We start from the raw sequence: 17,184 nt of genomic DNA, 5'->3' as shown, positions 1-17,184 counted from the left end.
TTTGATCCTACAACCTAAAACCTAAACGTGCCTCTTCCTTCACAACAAAATAGGCTGTTTGAAAAATCAGCTCCATATTACTTCGATCAGGTGGCTCCACCAACGGCCATCTGCCACGGATATAAAACAATTCATCAGATCAAGTAGATCAATCTCCTTCATCTCCTTTATTTTCAATTTGTCCTACGAGATAGACGGGAGCCTCAGATGGGACAGGACGTGTGACCAGTGTAGATAACTTCGTTTGCACAAAGTCTACAGCGTTAACAGAGAAGTCTGAGCCATCGTATAAGGTTTCCATCTTAACCAATCAATCTCCTTTTTCTTACGAAAAGGGTGGAGGTTGAAGCTGTTATCTGTAAATCATGGACCCCATTCAAAAATGAGCATTTTTGATTAAATGCAATGTTTTTATACTTACCTGAAGCTACACAGTGCTACCTTATACAAACAGAAAGTACTGGAACGAAGAGATAGTTTAAGCAGACTACAGCCTGTGCCTATGCATCCACAAGTTATCCCCCTTGGCCCCAACTCCTAATATTCTTCACTGGATGACATCAGACGTAGAGTGCACAGTAAGGCGGCGGAGGAGGACGGAGTCCGGGTGGGCCTATAGGTGTAGCGTCAGGTAAGTATAAAACATTGCATTTAATCAGAAATGCTCATGTTTTATCTACCTGAAGTTACAGTTCTTTATTCGACTGATGGAAGGCGGGCTTACCGTGAGAAGCGCCAGGCACACTGAAGAAGCACAACTAAACCGTCCGGCAGGAAACCCAGCAGGCGACAGCAAGGTAGCGGCTCCTCGAACGGCAGGCAAGGGGATAAGATGCAGGTCAAGCCCTCTCGGAACAGAATGGTGTCTGATGGTAGAGAGAACAATGCTTGACAGAGGGTAAAAGCAAGGTATTCCGTTTCAGGGTCAAAAAGAGGAGGAAAAATGGGACCAAAACTTTACTAGGTACCGACATAACAGTACCCAGCAACCCAAGAGGAACAGCACAAGGGATGGTCCTACCTTGGCAATAGGTGTCAGCGCGGCCACGGGCCACAGACAGCCACATTCCTCGGAATCGGCACGGTCAATGGCGTTTTGGGTTGGTCAGCTGTTGGGCCAGGACAAGTGGACCAAAGCTATGCGTACCCTCGACGTCCTCCACCGAAATGTTGCGAAGATAATGGCTGGCGAAGACAGTAGTAGATGACCAGAAGCACCCCTCCATGATGGATCGGACGGAGACATTAGCATGGAGGGCCAGCGAAGAAGACAGGGCACGGATCTCACGTGGACTGGAGGCTGTTGGTGGTTGTAAGTCAGCATGACGATAAGCCTCAGAATAGCAGAATGAAGCCAAAGGGAGACTGTATTACGAGAACCTCTGCAGAGCAACGGCTGGAAAGAGGGATGAACAGCCTCTGGCGCTACTTTCGATGTTGCCGAGACACCTGAAGATAAACGTCGGAGGGCCCGAACTGGGCAGAGGGCAAGTTCCAGGTCATCATCCAGGCCAACGATCTCCGAAAGAGATGGGATATGAAACTGCCGATCGGGTTGGCCGGGCAGTTGGTTTTTGGCGATAAAGTCCCAACAAAGGCCAAAGTGAACTAAACCTTGAGGACGCTGGTCGAACCTGACACGGGTCACATGAAGGGCATGAAGCTCGCTAACCCTGGCAGCTGTTGCAAGGGCCAGGAGAAAGCAAGTCTTCAAGGTGAGATCTTACGGAGCCCGGCTTAAATCCTGCAAAACAACATTGAGATCCCAAGCTGGGGGGCGGAATTTCTTAGTCTGGTCCTCCAGTGGAAAACCTCGGACCATGGCAAAAAGGGCCGGGGCTGATGATAGGCTGGAACCTCTAGCAATCTTGAGGACAGAATTGAGCACAGCAAGATAGGTTGCAATCGTGGAACCAGCCAGGTGACGGGATTGGCGAAGGAACCGTAGCCTCCACTGGAACGATGTGCCTGCACAAGCAGAAGGCCTGGAACGACCGCCACTTGTCATCATATAGGGAGCAAGTGGAGGGACGATGAGCTCTGGAAACAGCCGCCGCAGCAGGAGCTGAAAAACCTTGAGGGATCAGTGACTTCTGGAGACACGTCAACGTGCAGACTGTAACCGTCGGGGTCTGGATGCGGTTGTCCGGTGTGAGGATTGAGCAGCAGATTTTGCCTCATCGGGAGACGCAACACGGGTTCTCCCGTGAGCTGAAGGAGCTTGGAAAACCAAATTTATGTACGGCCAGTAAGGTTCGACCAAAATCAGATCCAGAGGACAGGTCTAGGCCGCCTTCTGAATGACCTGGGGGGGAAGAACTGGGGGCGGAAAAGCATACACGCTTAGGCCGACCCAGGATAGAGCGAGGCCGTCTACCTCCCAAGCAGCTGGGTCCGGGACAGGAGACACGTACACTGGCAATTGGTGGTTGCACACCGTTGCGAAGAGATCCACGTTGGGAGTCCCCAGGCGAGCGCACAGGAACCAGAAGGTTTCCGGGTGGAGCATCCACTCTGTGGGGGACGGACGATCGGGTCTTGACAGGGACTCGGCTAAGACGTAAGACAACCTGGAATGTGACGGGCTCGTTTCAGAAGAGGGAGACTGTCAGCCAGATGAAACAGCCGAAAGGTCTGCTCAAGGAGAGAAGCAGATAGAGTCGACCCTTGCCTGTTGATGTAATACACCACCGTTGAGTTGTCCGAGGCGACCATGAGACAGCTGTTGCAGAGGATCTGACGCCAATGACGAATCGCCCGAACGACTGCCTCCAACCCCAGATTGTTGATGTGCCACGCACGTTCCGAAGGAGTCCAAAGATCGGAAGCGGTTTCCTGGAGAAGGTGGGCGCCCCATCCTTGTAGAGATGCGTCCACGAAGAGATAGTGAGTGGCCTCAGGGCTTGTCATAGAGGAACCACTCAAGACATTTGATGGGACTAGCCACCACTCCAGGAACGGATGTAAGTCCCTTGGCAGAGGAAGAAGGGGACCCGACAGATCTGAACGCAGAAATGGCAGCAGAAACCGCTGAAGGGGTCGCAGATCCTGAGCTGAGGACAACAGCCCGAGAAGGCTCTGCCACTGGCGGAGATTGAGAGGTTGAGAGAGGGCTCTCCGGACCCGGATTGGATCGCCTTGAACCGATCCGGAGGAACTTGTATCAAGGAGAGGTCTGTCAGAAAGAGACCTTCTATGAAGGTGAGATGGCGAGAGAGAGTCAGATCCGATTTCTACATATTTATGATCCAACCCAACCGACGGAGGAGGCAAAGGGTGAAATCGCGCTGAAGAATCAAGGTTTGATCGACACCGTGACCGAGGATGCAGTCATCGAGGTAGGCTCCGAAACGAATCCCCCTGCGGTGAAGGAACGCAACGATGGGATGGGTTATACATGTGAATAACCACGGAGCCGTGGAAATGCCAAATAGGAGCATTTTCCACTGAAAGTGCTGGCCCCGGAAGATGAAGCAGAGGAAACGACGATGTGTTGCCTGAATGGGAACGTGCAGGTAGGCATCCTGGAGATCCAGACTGATGAGGTAGTCCATCGGAGACCGGATGAGGATCATCAGGAAATGTGGCGGAGGAGCAAGATAATGGAGGTTGAATAGCGCTAGATTGTGGATCATTCAAAGTTTGGATGAACCCTTCTTGGGCACCAGGAAGACTGGAGAATAAAACCCTGGAGACATGGAATCGGTGTCCTGGAGATCTACTGCATTCTTGGCGATCAGTAGATGGATATTGGCCTGAAGATCCGGCACATCGTGAGGCCGATATGGGGGTTCAAAGGCGGTAGTAGTCAGAGGAGGAACAGCACGGAACTGCAGGCGGTAACCGTTGCGGAGGATCCGGGTAACAAACGGATCCTGGAGCAGCTGCCAATTCCTCCAGTAGGTCTGAAGTCTCCCTCCTCCTGGAGATGGATGAACAGAGACAACTGGCGGAGGGAGTTGCCAGTTGTCGGGCGTCCAAAGAAAGTCACTCCCGGCGCTGGTCCCTGCCGGAAAAGCGTCCTGGCCATAATAGCGAGCGCTGCCGACGGCCTGGCGATAGCTGACAACGATTCGGTGATAGCTGGTGATCCATAGCGATGAAACAAGGCGACGGTCCGGCGCCGGCTGGTGACGATCCGGTGAGGCCTGAGGACGATCCGGTGACACCTGAGTATGATCCGGAGATAACTGGCGACCTTTGCCGGCAATAACTGACGACGGCGCTTGAAAAAGGCAGCAGTAGAGTCGTCAGGAGTATCCAGAAGAACGGCAGGAAGACATATCTCACGAGGCACGGGAACTCCGACCCTGCGACTGGCGGGAGCGAGCTGACGGGAGTGAAAAAGGTCGTCTGGACAATGTTGAAGGAGTACAAGGAGTTGCCAGTTGTTGGGCGTCCGAAGAAAGTCACTCCCAGCGCCGGTCCCCGCCGAAAAAGCGTCCTCAGCTGGGGGGCTTGTAGGTCTCAACTTGGACTGGCGTTAGGACCGAAAAGAAGCGGACTTCCGCTTCAGACTAGTTCTCTTCCAAACATATGACTTTCGCTGCTGAGAGAGCTGTGATGAAAGGAGACATTTCATGTTACCAAGGAGACGAAACTGTTGTTGATTGCGACTGGCGGGAGCGAGCTGACAGGAGTCAAAGAAGGTCGTCTGGACGATGCTGAAGGATTACTCCCAAAAGGCACGAAAGGCCATAGAATTCATAAAATCAAGCGGCGCAGATGGCCTAGATTGGGGAGGAGCACCCGAAGGAACCATCGTCGCTGAGTCTGATCCGAAGGCGCAGGGGCCGGATTCGACAGAGAGGGAGACGTTGGTGGCGGCGAAGTACCAGGCATCTTCCTCCTATAAGCAAGTTATTTCTGGCAACGAAGAAGAGCCTTTCTGTAATAATTAAAGTCTGTAATTGTTGCATGAGAGCGCAAACAGAGTAGCAATGATCAAATGAGCACGCAGGCTTGCAGCAGGGGCAAAGATGATGTGGGCTTTCCCTCGACTTGGGCCCTTTACTTAAAGCAAAAGGCATAGAATACATTCTGCAAAAAAGGTAAATAGCGCATAAGTGTAACGAGCAGAATCACATATGAAGCAAAACATGTTACTGGACAATATGTGAACAAAGCGCACAAACACACAAACCACAACACAGTGTGAAGCGCGACTTGAAGCAATTCAAAAACATAATACGCCTAATTAATAGGAATTTTGTCAATAGAAAGCCATAATCAACAAAATAAATGAGAGATTCACCAATAGCTTAAGAAAACTATAGCAAAAAAGGGACATTAACACGCAACCTCGTAAACACGAGATGCACGGAGTTGAAATGGCGACCAAGGCGCAAAATGAGCAAAGTTACGCAGTCACGAATAAAAATCGAATTACAAGCTATAAACCACAAACAAGCAGATATATCCAGCATAGAAAGGAAATATGGAAGTAACCCCACCTAAAAACAAAATTTTAAGATAATTAACTAGGTAAGTTGAACTCTGTTCCTGTACACGTCTGTCCGTAGGGCAGACAGAGAAGAATATGAGGAGTAGGAGCCAAGGGGGATTTGGATGCCGAGGCACGGGCTGTAGTCTGCTTAAACTGTCTCTTTGTTCCAGTACTGTCTGTTTTTATAAGGTAGGGAAGCTAAAGCACTGTGTAGCGTCAGGTAAGGTAAAACACAAACTTCTCACAGTCCAGACAGTCCACACCTAGATTTGGCCCCGTGAGACGAGAGAAACCAACCACCACATATTTGGATTGGGAAATCTGAATAACAAAAGGCACAACTACACATTTTGGTGAATGTGTGCACCAAGTTTTTTATAGATATCTCTTATGGTTTTCGAATTCTGCTCCAGAAATGAAACGTGATAGATGGGCGGATGGATGGAGCCCGTTTCTATATCCTCTGCCAACATATTTGGGTGTGGGATACCATATTTTTCGTTCCTAGAATCTGTACTGAAGTATGCAAATTAATCATGTAATTACACTTTCTGGTTATAAAAAGTGTTTAATGTATATCTGGACTTGTGTTTGTAATCTATTTTATAAATTTTGTTCAAAATTTATTTCAATATTGTTTACATTCATCTCAGCGAAACCGTGTGTGAAGTGATGATCGGTAGACTGCACAACTCACCGTTATTTACAGCAACCACGGTCAGGTTAACACTATTGACGCCTTCCAGTGGACAGAGAATGGATATATATATATATATATATATATATATATATATATATATATATATATATATAGTGCTATGCTTATGGTTATTAGTTTATTTTAAAAATATATAGTAAAGCTGCAACTAAAATTACCTGATATTGGAATATATTATACCTGATAAAATAATAGTTTCAGATAAATTGTATCAAAATTCTTTAAAGTCATATAAGGGGGGGATTTTTAACATGTCTACAGTGATTGCTGCTTCTGGCTTAGTTGTGACTTGTTTGCTTGCTGTTTAATGCCGCACTCAGCAATATTCCAGCTATATGACAGTGCTTAGTTATGATACAATACACACGGTAAAAAACATTAAACTTAGTCAATACAAATTTGAAATTTGAGATGAAACATCACTAGACATGATGATTTACTGATTAAATTTTATTTCCTGTTCGGCTAGGCATTGTGTTATATGCAGAGAAAGTCTAATCCAGTGCATGACTGTGTGAGGCTGGAAATATCAATGGCACAAATTTCCAATGCTCTTTATGCTGTGGCCATAGCTAAGACAAACTTTTGGTCCTTTGATAATGATGATGAGTATGGTTTTACACCGCTTTTAGCAATATTCCAGCAATATCACGGCAAGGGACACCAGAAATGGGCTTCACACATTGTACCCATGTCAGGAATCGAACCTGTGTCTTCGGCGTGACATTTGGTCCTTTGAAGAGGGTAAAGGTTTAAAATGATCTCCCAAAAGAACCAGCAGTACAACTGATTAAATGTATTTAGGGAATGTGTGTTGAAGGCAAAGAAATTATGTTAGGGCAGAACTGTATCCCTCAATAGTGCTGTGGCGGACATTGTTATCTTGTCAAAGGTGGAGAAGACAATCTGCCAGCATGGGAACCGTTACAGGTACCATATCCCATCCTCATCTTCTGTGCCACTAGCAGAACTTTTTCTATCTGCAGACAGTGAAGAAAGAAGGTATCCAAGAACGTGAAACTAAGGTAGCCACAGAACTGGCGTAGCTGGAATCCCACATCTTCTGTATGATAGTCTACAAGCATTGGAGAGTTACATGAACACATGGTGTTCAGGTGCAGGGAAAGGCAGGGGAATGCCTCATTGACATTTGCACAACAAAACCACCGAGTGAGATAATCCATAAACGTTGGAGGAAAGGCAGCCACAGCCGCCAACTTGGGTCCTATCAGATGAAACCGACAGCCAAAAGGCTGGGATACAAGAGCTAGACGTTGGTGGAATTGCAACTTGTACACAACCTCGAGTAACCAGCGCTTGGTCGTAATAAACTTCCTATTCTTTTTATACTGTGGCATAATGTTGAAGTCCAGTACCTCTTCCACCTATGGTGTTGTTGATAATTGGAGCCATCTCTGTTGTCAGCAAAGTAGGGGAGTGATGATTTCCTTCCAAGACAGGGCTTGAAAAGAGCTTTCACTTCCATACTGACAGTGGAAACCTGGAATCTTTCTTCTGTTTCCCAACGAACTTCGTCTAATACCGTGTGGAGTACTTTGTTGAAGAATTCTGGCGATGTGAGTGGCTGAGAGCCATCAGCTTTCTTGACAAGCTCAGATATCTGAGAGCGAACCAGGATGAGGAAATGACGCCTCTGAGGAAGGGAAGGTGAACTGACATCCACATTTGGGTAGACATAAGATCCTATTGGAGTCGAACTCCACAATAAGCTCAACAATACAATCTACTTACGTGATTATCCTCTATTCAGAAAAAAGCAGATAAGGACTACAAATAAGTGTCTGTTTAACTTGGAGAACCATACAAATTATGGTGTGAAAATAAACATAACTTGAGTTTAACTCTCTGAAAAAAAATCCAGTGTTGTTTGCACGCACAGGACAGCGGTGACATTTTCCTGCCCCTAAGATTTTCCTAAAGACTAATAGGGAATGGCTGACAGTGAAGAGGGCATCTGTTAATCAAAATGATTTTAGTGTGAGGACAGTCAAAATATGGGATTGATGAATGTTGTAATAGAGGTAAGGTATTCAAAAGAATTATGACATGATGGATGGTAGCAAGGTGCAAGATGGTATTTCACTCCTGTAGTTAATATATACAGTGACGGGGTGTAAGGCAGATCAATACTTTAATCAGAATTTCATATACCTCTGGCACATCACATTCATTCAGTTTAATACTATACCATGTACCTGTAACAGACTAGGTCAGAACGTCTGGTTGCCTTTCTTTTCGAAGAGTACAAAGAAACAAATGGTATCATGGTATAGCAATGAAACTTCAGCTACAAACATTCATAAAGCTCTTCTAGTGTTCAGAATAGCATTCCAGGGTTTTTTAGAACTGCCCAACAAGCTCAGTGTTCGCAATAGCATGTCAAGGTTGTTCATCTGAGCCAACATAGGCAAAGGGTAGAAATATGCTGATAATGTAAATAATTCAAATGCCAGAACTCATCTTGTGTTAGCTGTTCAGAAATACCTGAGACCGCTCGAGGGTGGTACACTTTTTACTTGCTCATGTTCAGCCAAGAACACTAAGCTGTTAAAATTGAGCAACAGGAGCAACGACTGTTTTCATTCAGCTTTCGTAAGATACTGTTTTTGGTATCCATATGATCTAAATGATTACACACAAGTAAAATAGTGAAGGTTCTGACAGATATAGTGAGAAAGTCACAGAGTAAGACGTTTGACAGCAGCAGCAAAGAAAAAAATAAACACATTAATCAGTCCTTTCTAAAAGGTGCATCATAATCATCAATAGGCGGATGAAAGGAACATATCAATGTTCTCCATAAGCCTATGAGGGCACTTATGAGTGTGTTGTACTCACGTGAAATGTTGCTCTGTATAGGTCTGAGCATAGTTATTGAGATCAGTGCAGGCATGTAGATCGGCAAAGTCACGTATGCCTAGTGAGTTGGAGGGATGCAGCTGTGCCTGCAGGAACTCACAGCAGGCTTCCCGCACTTCGGTCATCTGTAGGATGTTGGCAGCTGGCAGTAGAGTCTGAAAACATCACAGCGGTGTACACCTTGGGAGGAATGAGTGAGTGAATGTTGATGTATCCCAGCGGACAAGATAAACAAGATATTATGAGCCTCACTGCACAATTCTTGCCAGGCGGGGGAAAAAAGGTACCATCTCTTAATGTATGATATGGCTGGGGATGGAACCATTGACCTTTCATTCTCCAGGCAGAAGCTCTATCCACAAGACCACGATGACTAGAAAACTGTCTTCTGTTTGCCTTCAAATGACACTAATGAACAGCAAAATATCTAAAAATATCTATAAATCTAATCTGGCATATGCCTTTGAATACCCTGTACCCAGTCAGGAGTTAAATTGATGTTCAACAACAATAATTGGAAAAGTAGCTTCAGAAACTATGATGTTTTGAAATGTGGTAATTGTCACTTCACACAAAGGGAGGTGCAGCGGTAGAGAGATTAGCCAAATTCCTGGCCTGCATGTGTAGAATAGGAACTACAAATTATACAGACTATCATGCAAGATACAGAAAAAATTGCCCACACCCTGAATTTGAATTGTGAATGGGGCCATCAGATCAGTACAAAATGAGAAACCTCACCAATGCAAATACTATACTCAACAACAAAAGTTCCTGTGACACCAATATTTTAGTGTATTTTTCAAACAAGTAAAGTTTGGTTTTCAATATTGTAGTACATGTATGGAATCAAGTCACAAAAACGCAACTGCTACAGAAAAGCATGCATTCCATGCATAAGTTGACTTTTATGCAAGCCCCATGCATTTCACTACCCAAGAATGGGTATAAAAACATGTGCGTTAACGGGATTTCATATGCATTGTTTAGCATCATGCTGACAACAACCACTCAGAAAAACAACCAAATTACGCAATTATTCAACATTACGAAATGCCATGCCTGTCCGAAAATGAGCATCTGCGAGCCATTGGCATGCTTGAAGCAGGATCGAGTCAACGTGATGTTGCAAGACAATTTAACGTCCACAGAAACACCATTTGGTGTTTTTGGCAACATTGGCAACAGACGAAAGCAGTCAGAAACCATCCTCGGAGTGGCAGGCCACGCTTAACTAATAATCAACAAGACAACTGGATTTCGTACAACACACCTAAGAAATCAATTCCAGCCAGCAACAGTGACTGCAAGAAGCATCCCTGGCCTTCGACAAATATATTCATAAACCGTACGTTGTCGCCTCAGATGCGCAGGGATTGTCGCCAGAAGACCCGCCAGACGCCCCATTTTGACAGGAAACCACTGTCAAGCAAGTCTACATTGGTGCAGACAGCGTCTATGTTGGACGGCCATGCAGTGGGGACAAGTTCTATTCACTGACGAGTCTTGTCTTCACCTCAGTCACAGCGATGGACGGATTCGAGTGTACCGACGTCGAGCTAACGTTACGTCAATAATTGTTTCATGGAGGGAGTGAGTGAGTGAGTATGGTTTTACGCCGCTTTGAGCAATATTCCAACAATATCGCGGTGGGGGACACAAGAAATGGGCTTTACACATTGTACCCATGTCGGGAATCGAACCCGGGTCTTCGGTGTGACGAGCGAACGCTTTAACCTTTAGGCTACCCGACCGCCCCTTGTGTCATGGAAGAAGATCGGTTCGGGGGCGGTAGCGTTATGGTATGGGGTGGGATTACAGCAAGACAGAGGACCCGTTTGATAGTGGTAGAGGGAAATCTAATAATCTATAATAATGTAAGCTAACACATTCATAACGTCCAGGTTAAGAACCAAGGAAGCGACACATTAACGATTTTCGGCAAATAAAAGATTTTATAAAATCCACTGGCCCATTTCTTTTTTAATTTCATTGTTCATGTAATCGGAAAATTATTTTAAAAAGAATTACAAATAGTATCCATTTCCCGATAATAGTGGCTTTCCGCTCACTAACATGAGGAAAGACCTCTATTTTCGAAGCTTTGTATGAATAATACGAACGTCGAAGGCTGCCATGTTAGTATCCATAAAAATAACTTATATTGTTTCACTGACATAATGATGATACAGAGTCTTTTCTTAGCCGTGTCATTAAAAAATTAGTTTCACGTGACGCTTTCTTGTCGAAATCTACTACAAGGTTCGTGATTGGTCAAATTTAAGCATGTGACCTAAGCAGGGATCCGGAAACCGGTCTGTGCCCCGGACTTGCCCGACTGTGACTGCAAAATGTCCGATTTGAAATAGGGCCAACCAGACATTTTAAAATTTGCCAACAGACATTTTCGAAAAAAGTATTAGCCGGACATGACAACCTGAGACCGTATATCATTACAAAGAACTCAAAATAAAGAGCTGCAACCAGACTGACACGTGTTTTTGTTGTTAATTAGTGTGTACACTACTTGCAAAGGTGAATGGACGCTATCGGTCAACATCAAACAACACAGGTAAGTGACACTGATTGGAGTCGTAGCTCAAGGATTAATTAAAATGAGTTAATTTTGTGTCAATTGAGTGAAGCTTGTCAAGACTTGGCAATAAATACCTTGAACCATGCAGTCAGCAATATCATAATTCACAATGTTGCAATACATCACCTCTGACAAGAAACGCAAGTTAGAAGACAGCCAGTCTGATTCAGATCAGTCAGGTGTATCTGCTAAGCCCCCCCAAGTCTGGTAGATCCTTTTGTAAGTCGTGGTTAACGACTTTCAAATGGCTGCGATACAACAAGGATTTAAAGATGATGTTCAGCAAGATAAGTGTATAATTATTGATTTCTGTATCGAGTCGAACACATGTTGACAACAAATAAAATTACAGCAACAGTACCGTCCTCGTGTATGATAATTTTAAGATTTTGACGAAAGGTTTTGGTTAAATCATGTTATTCCAAACATTTTAAGCAGGAAATCGCGATCTAGATTAAAAATATGGAATTTCATGGATGTATAGTGCTAGGTTACTAGCTGTGACAAAGATTTTTATGCATATATTTTGGCTTTAAACATCATGTACGAGCCAGGAAATAGAGGCGACGAAAGCCCAGATGTCATTTGACTTAAATTACGCGCAATTGCACAAAAAGATGGAATAATAACTTAGATGTCAGTTTGGCAACCATTATATATATTTTTGTTGATTTTATTTATTACTTTGTATAATATATTTAAAGATTTGCTTGAAACGTCTTTATTTTGCTGTCTGACATGTTTGATGAGGACCCGTTGTCGAAGTGTGTGTCTGAGAATTTTATTTTCAATAACATTGCGGGAAATAATTGAATAATATTTTAATCTATTGATAAATTGAAATGGAATATGTATTTCAGACATTGCGAAATGTGATAGATTTAATAAATGAATGATATGACAGGTAGGTTGATAAAATTATATACTATTTTTACGTGACTTGGCCGGTCTACCTGCCTGCCTTTTCTGGTTACTTGTGGCTTCTTGACCGGTGTACCGGCCAACAGTGTTGAAAGAGTTTAACTGGTCACCACTTTGCATTGCATTGACAAGCTTTGATGGATCCCAGCGAGAATATCAGAGCGACTTCCCTTTGGTTTACACTCGCAAAGCAAATGAAATCGTTTTTTGTTTGAACATTTTAGGCATTTTTTACAGTAAAGATCGGTCGTAATAAAAAAATGGAGTGAATTATTCTTTTTTTTTTCAACATTTGGACTTTGAAGGAGCGGCACATCTGTAAACCAAGTAATAAAAAAAATGTCACCTACATCATATCCATATTCCTGCATTTTGATGTCCTCACAAGATAAAATCTAATGATTTTTCAACAGATGTGCTCTTCACTGCCAGCTGTCTAATAAGTCAATACGTGGGAAACAGTACAGGAACTGCTCTAATGCACCTGCTGAAGGCAGGAAAACCTCACTTCATAAAATAACCAACATCCTAGATACATTGGGACGGGTAGATGAGATGGATTACTCCTGATGTAATAGAGTTTGTATTCTTAGAATTATACACAAAGATAACTATTGTTTGATAACTTCTTTGAATATCCTAATTCATCACATCAAAGCCAGAATACAAGGATCTGACATCTGGTAACCTAGATAGCTGGCAGCAGTGAACATAAACATAAAAAGAAAAAAACTGAAGGGAGAGAATTTTTGGATGTCCATTTCTTTATTATGAGGAACACAACATTGTGGAGTATGTGTTTACTCCTTCATCATCTGAATGAATGCAAGGAAGCAGAGAGCAAATATATGTACATGTAAGAACAACAAAAGTAACAAGATAACAACAGTGGAAACATAACAAGGGAAGCCAACAGTTAAATAGCGATGATAGGTAATTAGCAATGGACAAATGGAAACCAGCTGGGTAATTAGCACAGACAAGTCCCAAGCACCAATGCAGATAGCTTTCTTGGTCACGGTTCTAACAACTCGTGTGATCCGACATTGATTAATGAATAATTTGCATACTCATATATGCAAGGGGCCGACGTATGGCTTTCAGTAGGAAATGACAACTTGGAGTTGATGGCTTGCGGTACATACAGTTTTACTCTATACATGTAGATATATACATACAAAAGACACTATGTGCCAGGTCAGCACATAGTGGTAGAGGTTGTTGTCTAGGTGCCCCGGAGCACCTAGCCTAACCCTAGCTAGGCTAAGGGTAAGACCTTTCTTTCTTTCTTTTTTTTCAATCTCTCTCGACCAAGGCTTATATAGCCAAGGTCACCTGACATTTAGTAAGTAATAAATATAAATGTAAACAGTAATTCATCAGCAGGATGGCAGACGGTCGATGTATACAAAAATGGCGATTAGCATCTTATAAATAACAGCAATTAAGTGTTTCAAGGCATATAGATGTCATGGCTCCAGGGTAATGAGGCTTTGCAATTAAATGTTCTTCAGACATGGGTGTCGTAAATCAGTCGCTATGACAGTTCATTGGTGTCTGGTGTCTCCTGTATGTCCTCTTGTAGTTTTCTTTGTTGCCATTGGTTGTCTCACACTTTGCACATCTTCTTCTTCGATCCTCAAGCTTCTGAAACAAAAACATTCACCCAAACACACCCCAGCATCTCCATGGTTACGACCAACAACTGGGTCTATTACGTGCTCCGTGCACGGTTAGCTTGCTCGAGCTAACCACGTGTGTACCTCTGCCAAACCATTCTCTTTCGCAGAGCTATCAGGCTAGATGAATTGTCAAGGTAATAAAACACATTTGAGTGCATGAAGTGAACCAAGGCAAGAAGAAGAATGATTGACAATATTCCATAGCAAGGATTCCATCTCAAGATCAATGAAAGCGGGGTAATCATAAATAACCGATCAGGTGGGCAAGGAGTGCAAGGGACCCGAGGTGCATGCATCAGAAGTAGACCAGGACTGCGAATCATGAGGGTAGACCCGGGATGTTTGTCATCCAGGGAAGCGCGGAACATTGGAATGGTGTGAGTGATCATTATCAGCCGATCATAGAGTGAGAGAGTGAGAGCGGTTGCCCGATCCTGAATGTCGATCCTGGGAGCGGGAGCGCCAATCCTTGTCATCAGAAACAGATCGTCGATCCCCCCATCATCTTGTGCCTTCGATCTTGAGAGTGACGATCAGGAGCGTCCCGCATGGTAATCGGGAACACTCGAGCTATCATCCTTCGTATGATCAGTTGTGGGAGCGGAATGTGTGGACTCCAAGTGTGGGATCTTAAAGCATTGATCGCTTACATGAGAGGGAACAAAACAGAACAGTCAGTAGAACAGAGTGAACATCAGCTTGAATTTCAGATTGTGTACTGGTCGTAATGGTGTCAAGAAGGCTATGGATCATCACGACTTGGACGTTCTGACAGTGGTAAGTGGTAAGAGTTCCAGTGCCATGGGATGACGTTGCGAAGACACCAGCATGCATATTTGTCGCGGAGGGATCCTTAATGTGCTGAGGGCAAGGTAACTTTAGTGTTGGGCGTACCAACAAGTTTGAAGAAATCATCATCAAGGATTTAAAACTCTGGGAGAGGACAGTCATAAATGCTGTTTTATTGAGGCAAGGGAAGATGGTCTTCAGGTTTCAGCTTATGAAGAGAGTCAGAGGCCTGGTTCAGAACTTGAGATGAGCAACTCAGCCATGGAAATATATGGTGAACACAGGATCATGGAGCTGGAGCATGGCAACCAGTGTATTCAAGCATCTGTGATAATTAGTCTGGGGTTGCAAAACTGGCATGAGGAGATTTAATTGCTCAAATAATTCTGCAAAGGAATGGCCAGGTTCATAATCCTGTCGTAGAGAATAATCCAATTCTATATAATACTCTTCCCCAATGTACAACTAAAAGGTGAGGCCCAGTAGAGAGGCATGGTGATGAGTGGTGTCGGTAAGGGTGTCGTGGGATCCGTCTGGTCCTCTTCCAATTCAATATCAATCGGTGACCAAAACTCTGCAATGACATAAGCATGTGGCGCTGTCGTCGTGCAGTTAACAGTATCTTGACAGGTAGGTTGGCTGTCAATAAACCAACTCTGATTGCTGACGGCAAGCTTAAAGTCTCTACTGATAATGGTGGCAGAAACCGGATACTTTCGTGAAGTCTGTGAAGTCCCCATGTCCATCAGAGTCTGTGCGATGGTCGGAATGTTCCAGTAATGGAAGATGGCATGCTACCCGCAGTGGTGGACATACCTCCAACAGAAACCATATGTAGAGCCTCTACAGTGTTTGCGTTTACGGTGTCTCATATACAAAAATATGCACTGAAAAGTAAATAGGACGCAACCACCACCCACCCGCCCACCCCCCTTCTTCTATGTTGTGTCCATAATGGCATTGCTGATTGGTTAACAAAAGCTGAAATAGAAACATATGCCACATGCAGACGTTGTTAACAGTATTTTGTCAATGTCAATGACTAAGGTCAAAATGGCATCGCCAAAACTCTGTCAAAAGAAAAATAGGTTTCAAGAAAGTTGGCTTGAAGAGTCAATGTACTCTTTCAACACCTTAGGCTGGTACACTAGCCGAGAAGCATTGAGTCCCCAGACACCACAGGCCGGCCAAGCCGTAGTCACATCAAAATAGAGGTGATATAATTTTATGAAACTACCTGTCATATCATTCATTTATTAAATTTATCCCATTTCACAACATATGAAATACGTATTCCATTTCAATTTATCATTTTTTATCGATAGATTAAAAATTATTCACTATTTCCCTCAATGTTATTGAAAAGGATGAGGATCACAGGTTAGATGACCTACAGAGAGCCAGAGATGACGTGGATGTGACTGTGGGTACTCCAGATGATGTCGTGGTTTCTGCACAGGAGAATGTGCAGATTGAAACTGAAGCTCCTGGACCGCCCATACCACCTGTCGACTTGTTGCAAGAAGATGTCGATGCTTCTGCACAGGAGAATGTGCAGATTGAAGCCGAAGCTCCTGGACCGCCCATACCATCTGTCGACTTGTTGCTGGAGGATGTAGATGCTTCTGCACAAGAGGATGTGCAGACTGAAGCAGACACTCCTGAGCCACCACCAACAGTGACCACACCTGATGACACACCTAGGAGGAGGATGCTACCTACCCCACCACTTAGCAGGTCACAAAGAGAAAGGATGAAACCGCACTGGCAGATGAGTGGGAAGTTTGTCATGGCGACGACAACAACACCAAAGCCAGACTGGAAATCAAGAGCAGATTACCTTAGTTCACTCATAGCCACAAGAGTCGTAGCAAGCAGATGTGACCAGGCATCAGAAGCTCTTGTGAATCTGGTATTCAGGAAAGCTATGATGATGAGGACGTCATTTGTCGAAGGGGGGAAGTGTGTGGCAGTGTCATTTCTATAGTTTATCTGTATATATATGGTATTGGTTTTAGACAGTGTAATTTGTGTATTTTATTAGATCATGTACGGTACAAGTTTCCAGCCTGATTGCTCCAAGCTGAACTTGGGCTGGTAAGTTCTTTTGTTTATTGTGAGGGTTGAGAGTATTCTTTTGTCTTGCTTTTAG

At 44.1% G+C, this 17,184-nt stretch overlaps 1 protein-coding gene across 3 annotated transcripts in view; it reads right to left on the bottom strand.

Annotated features, from left to right (window-relative positions):
* LOC124117407 (kelch-like protein 3) overlaps positions 1–17,184 on the bottom strand; it is a 211,884-nt gene that overhangs the window by 130,792 nt on the left and 63,908 nt on the right. For all 3 annotated transcript variants that reach the window (XM_048402644.1, XM_048402646.1, XM_048402645.1), the window contains exon 4: positions 9,024–9,199. In XM_048402644.1, the coding sequence (XP_048258601.1) occupies positions 9,024–9,199 (176 nt within the window). The remainder of the gene's footprint in view (positions 1–9,023; positions 9,200–17,184) is intronic.

Source organism: Haliotis rufescens, unplaced genomic scaffold, assembly GCF_023055435.1.
Source record: "Haliotis rufescens isolate VD_foot unplaced genomic scaffold, xgHalRufe1.0.p SCAF_28, whole genome shotgun sequence".
Lineage (NCBI taxonomy): Eukaryota > Metazoa > Mollusca > Gastropoda > Lepetellida > Haliotidae > Haliotis > Haliotis rufescens.
This window is presented reverse-complemented; position numbering and strand designations above follow the sequence as displayed.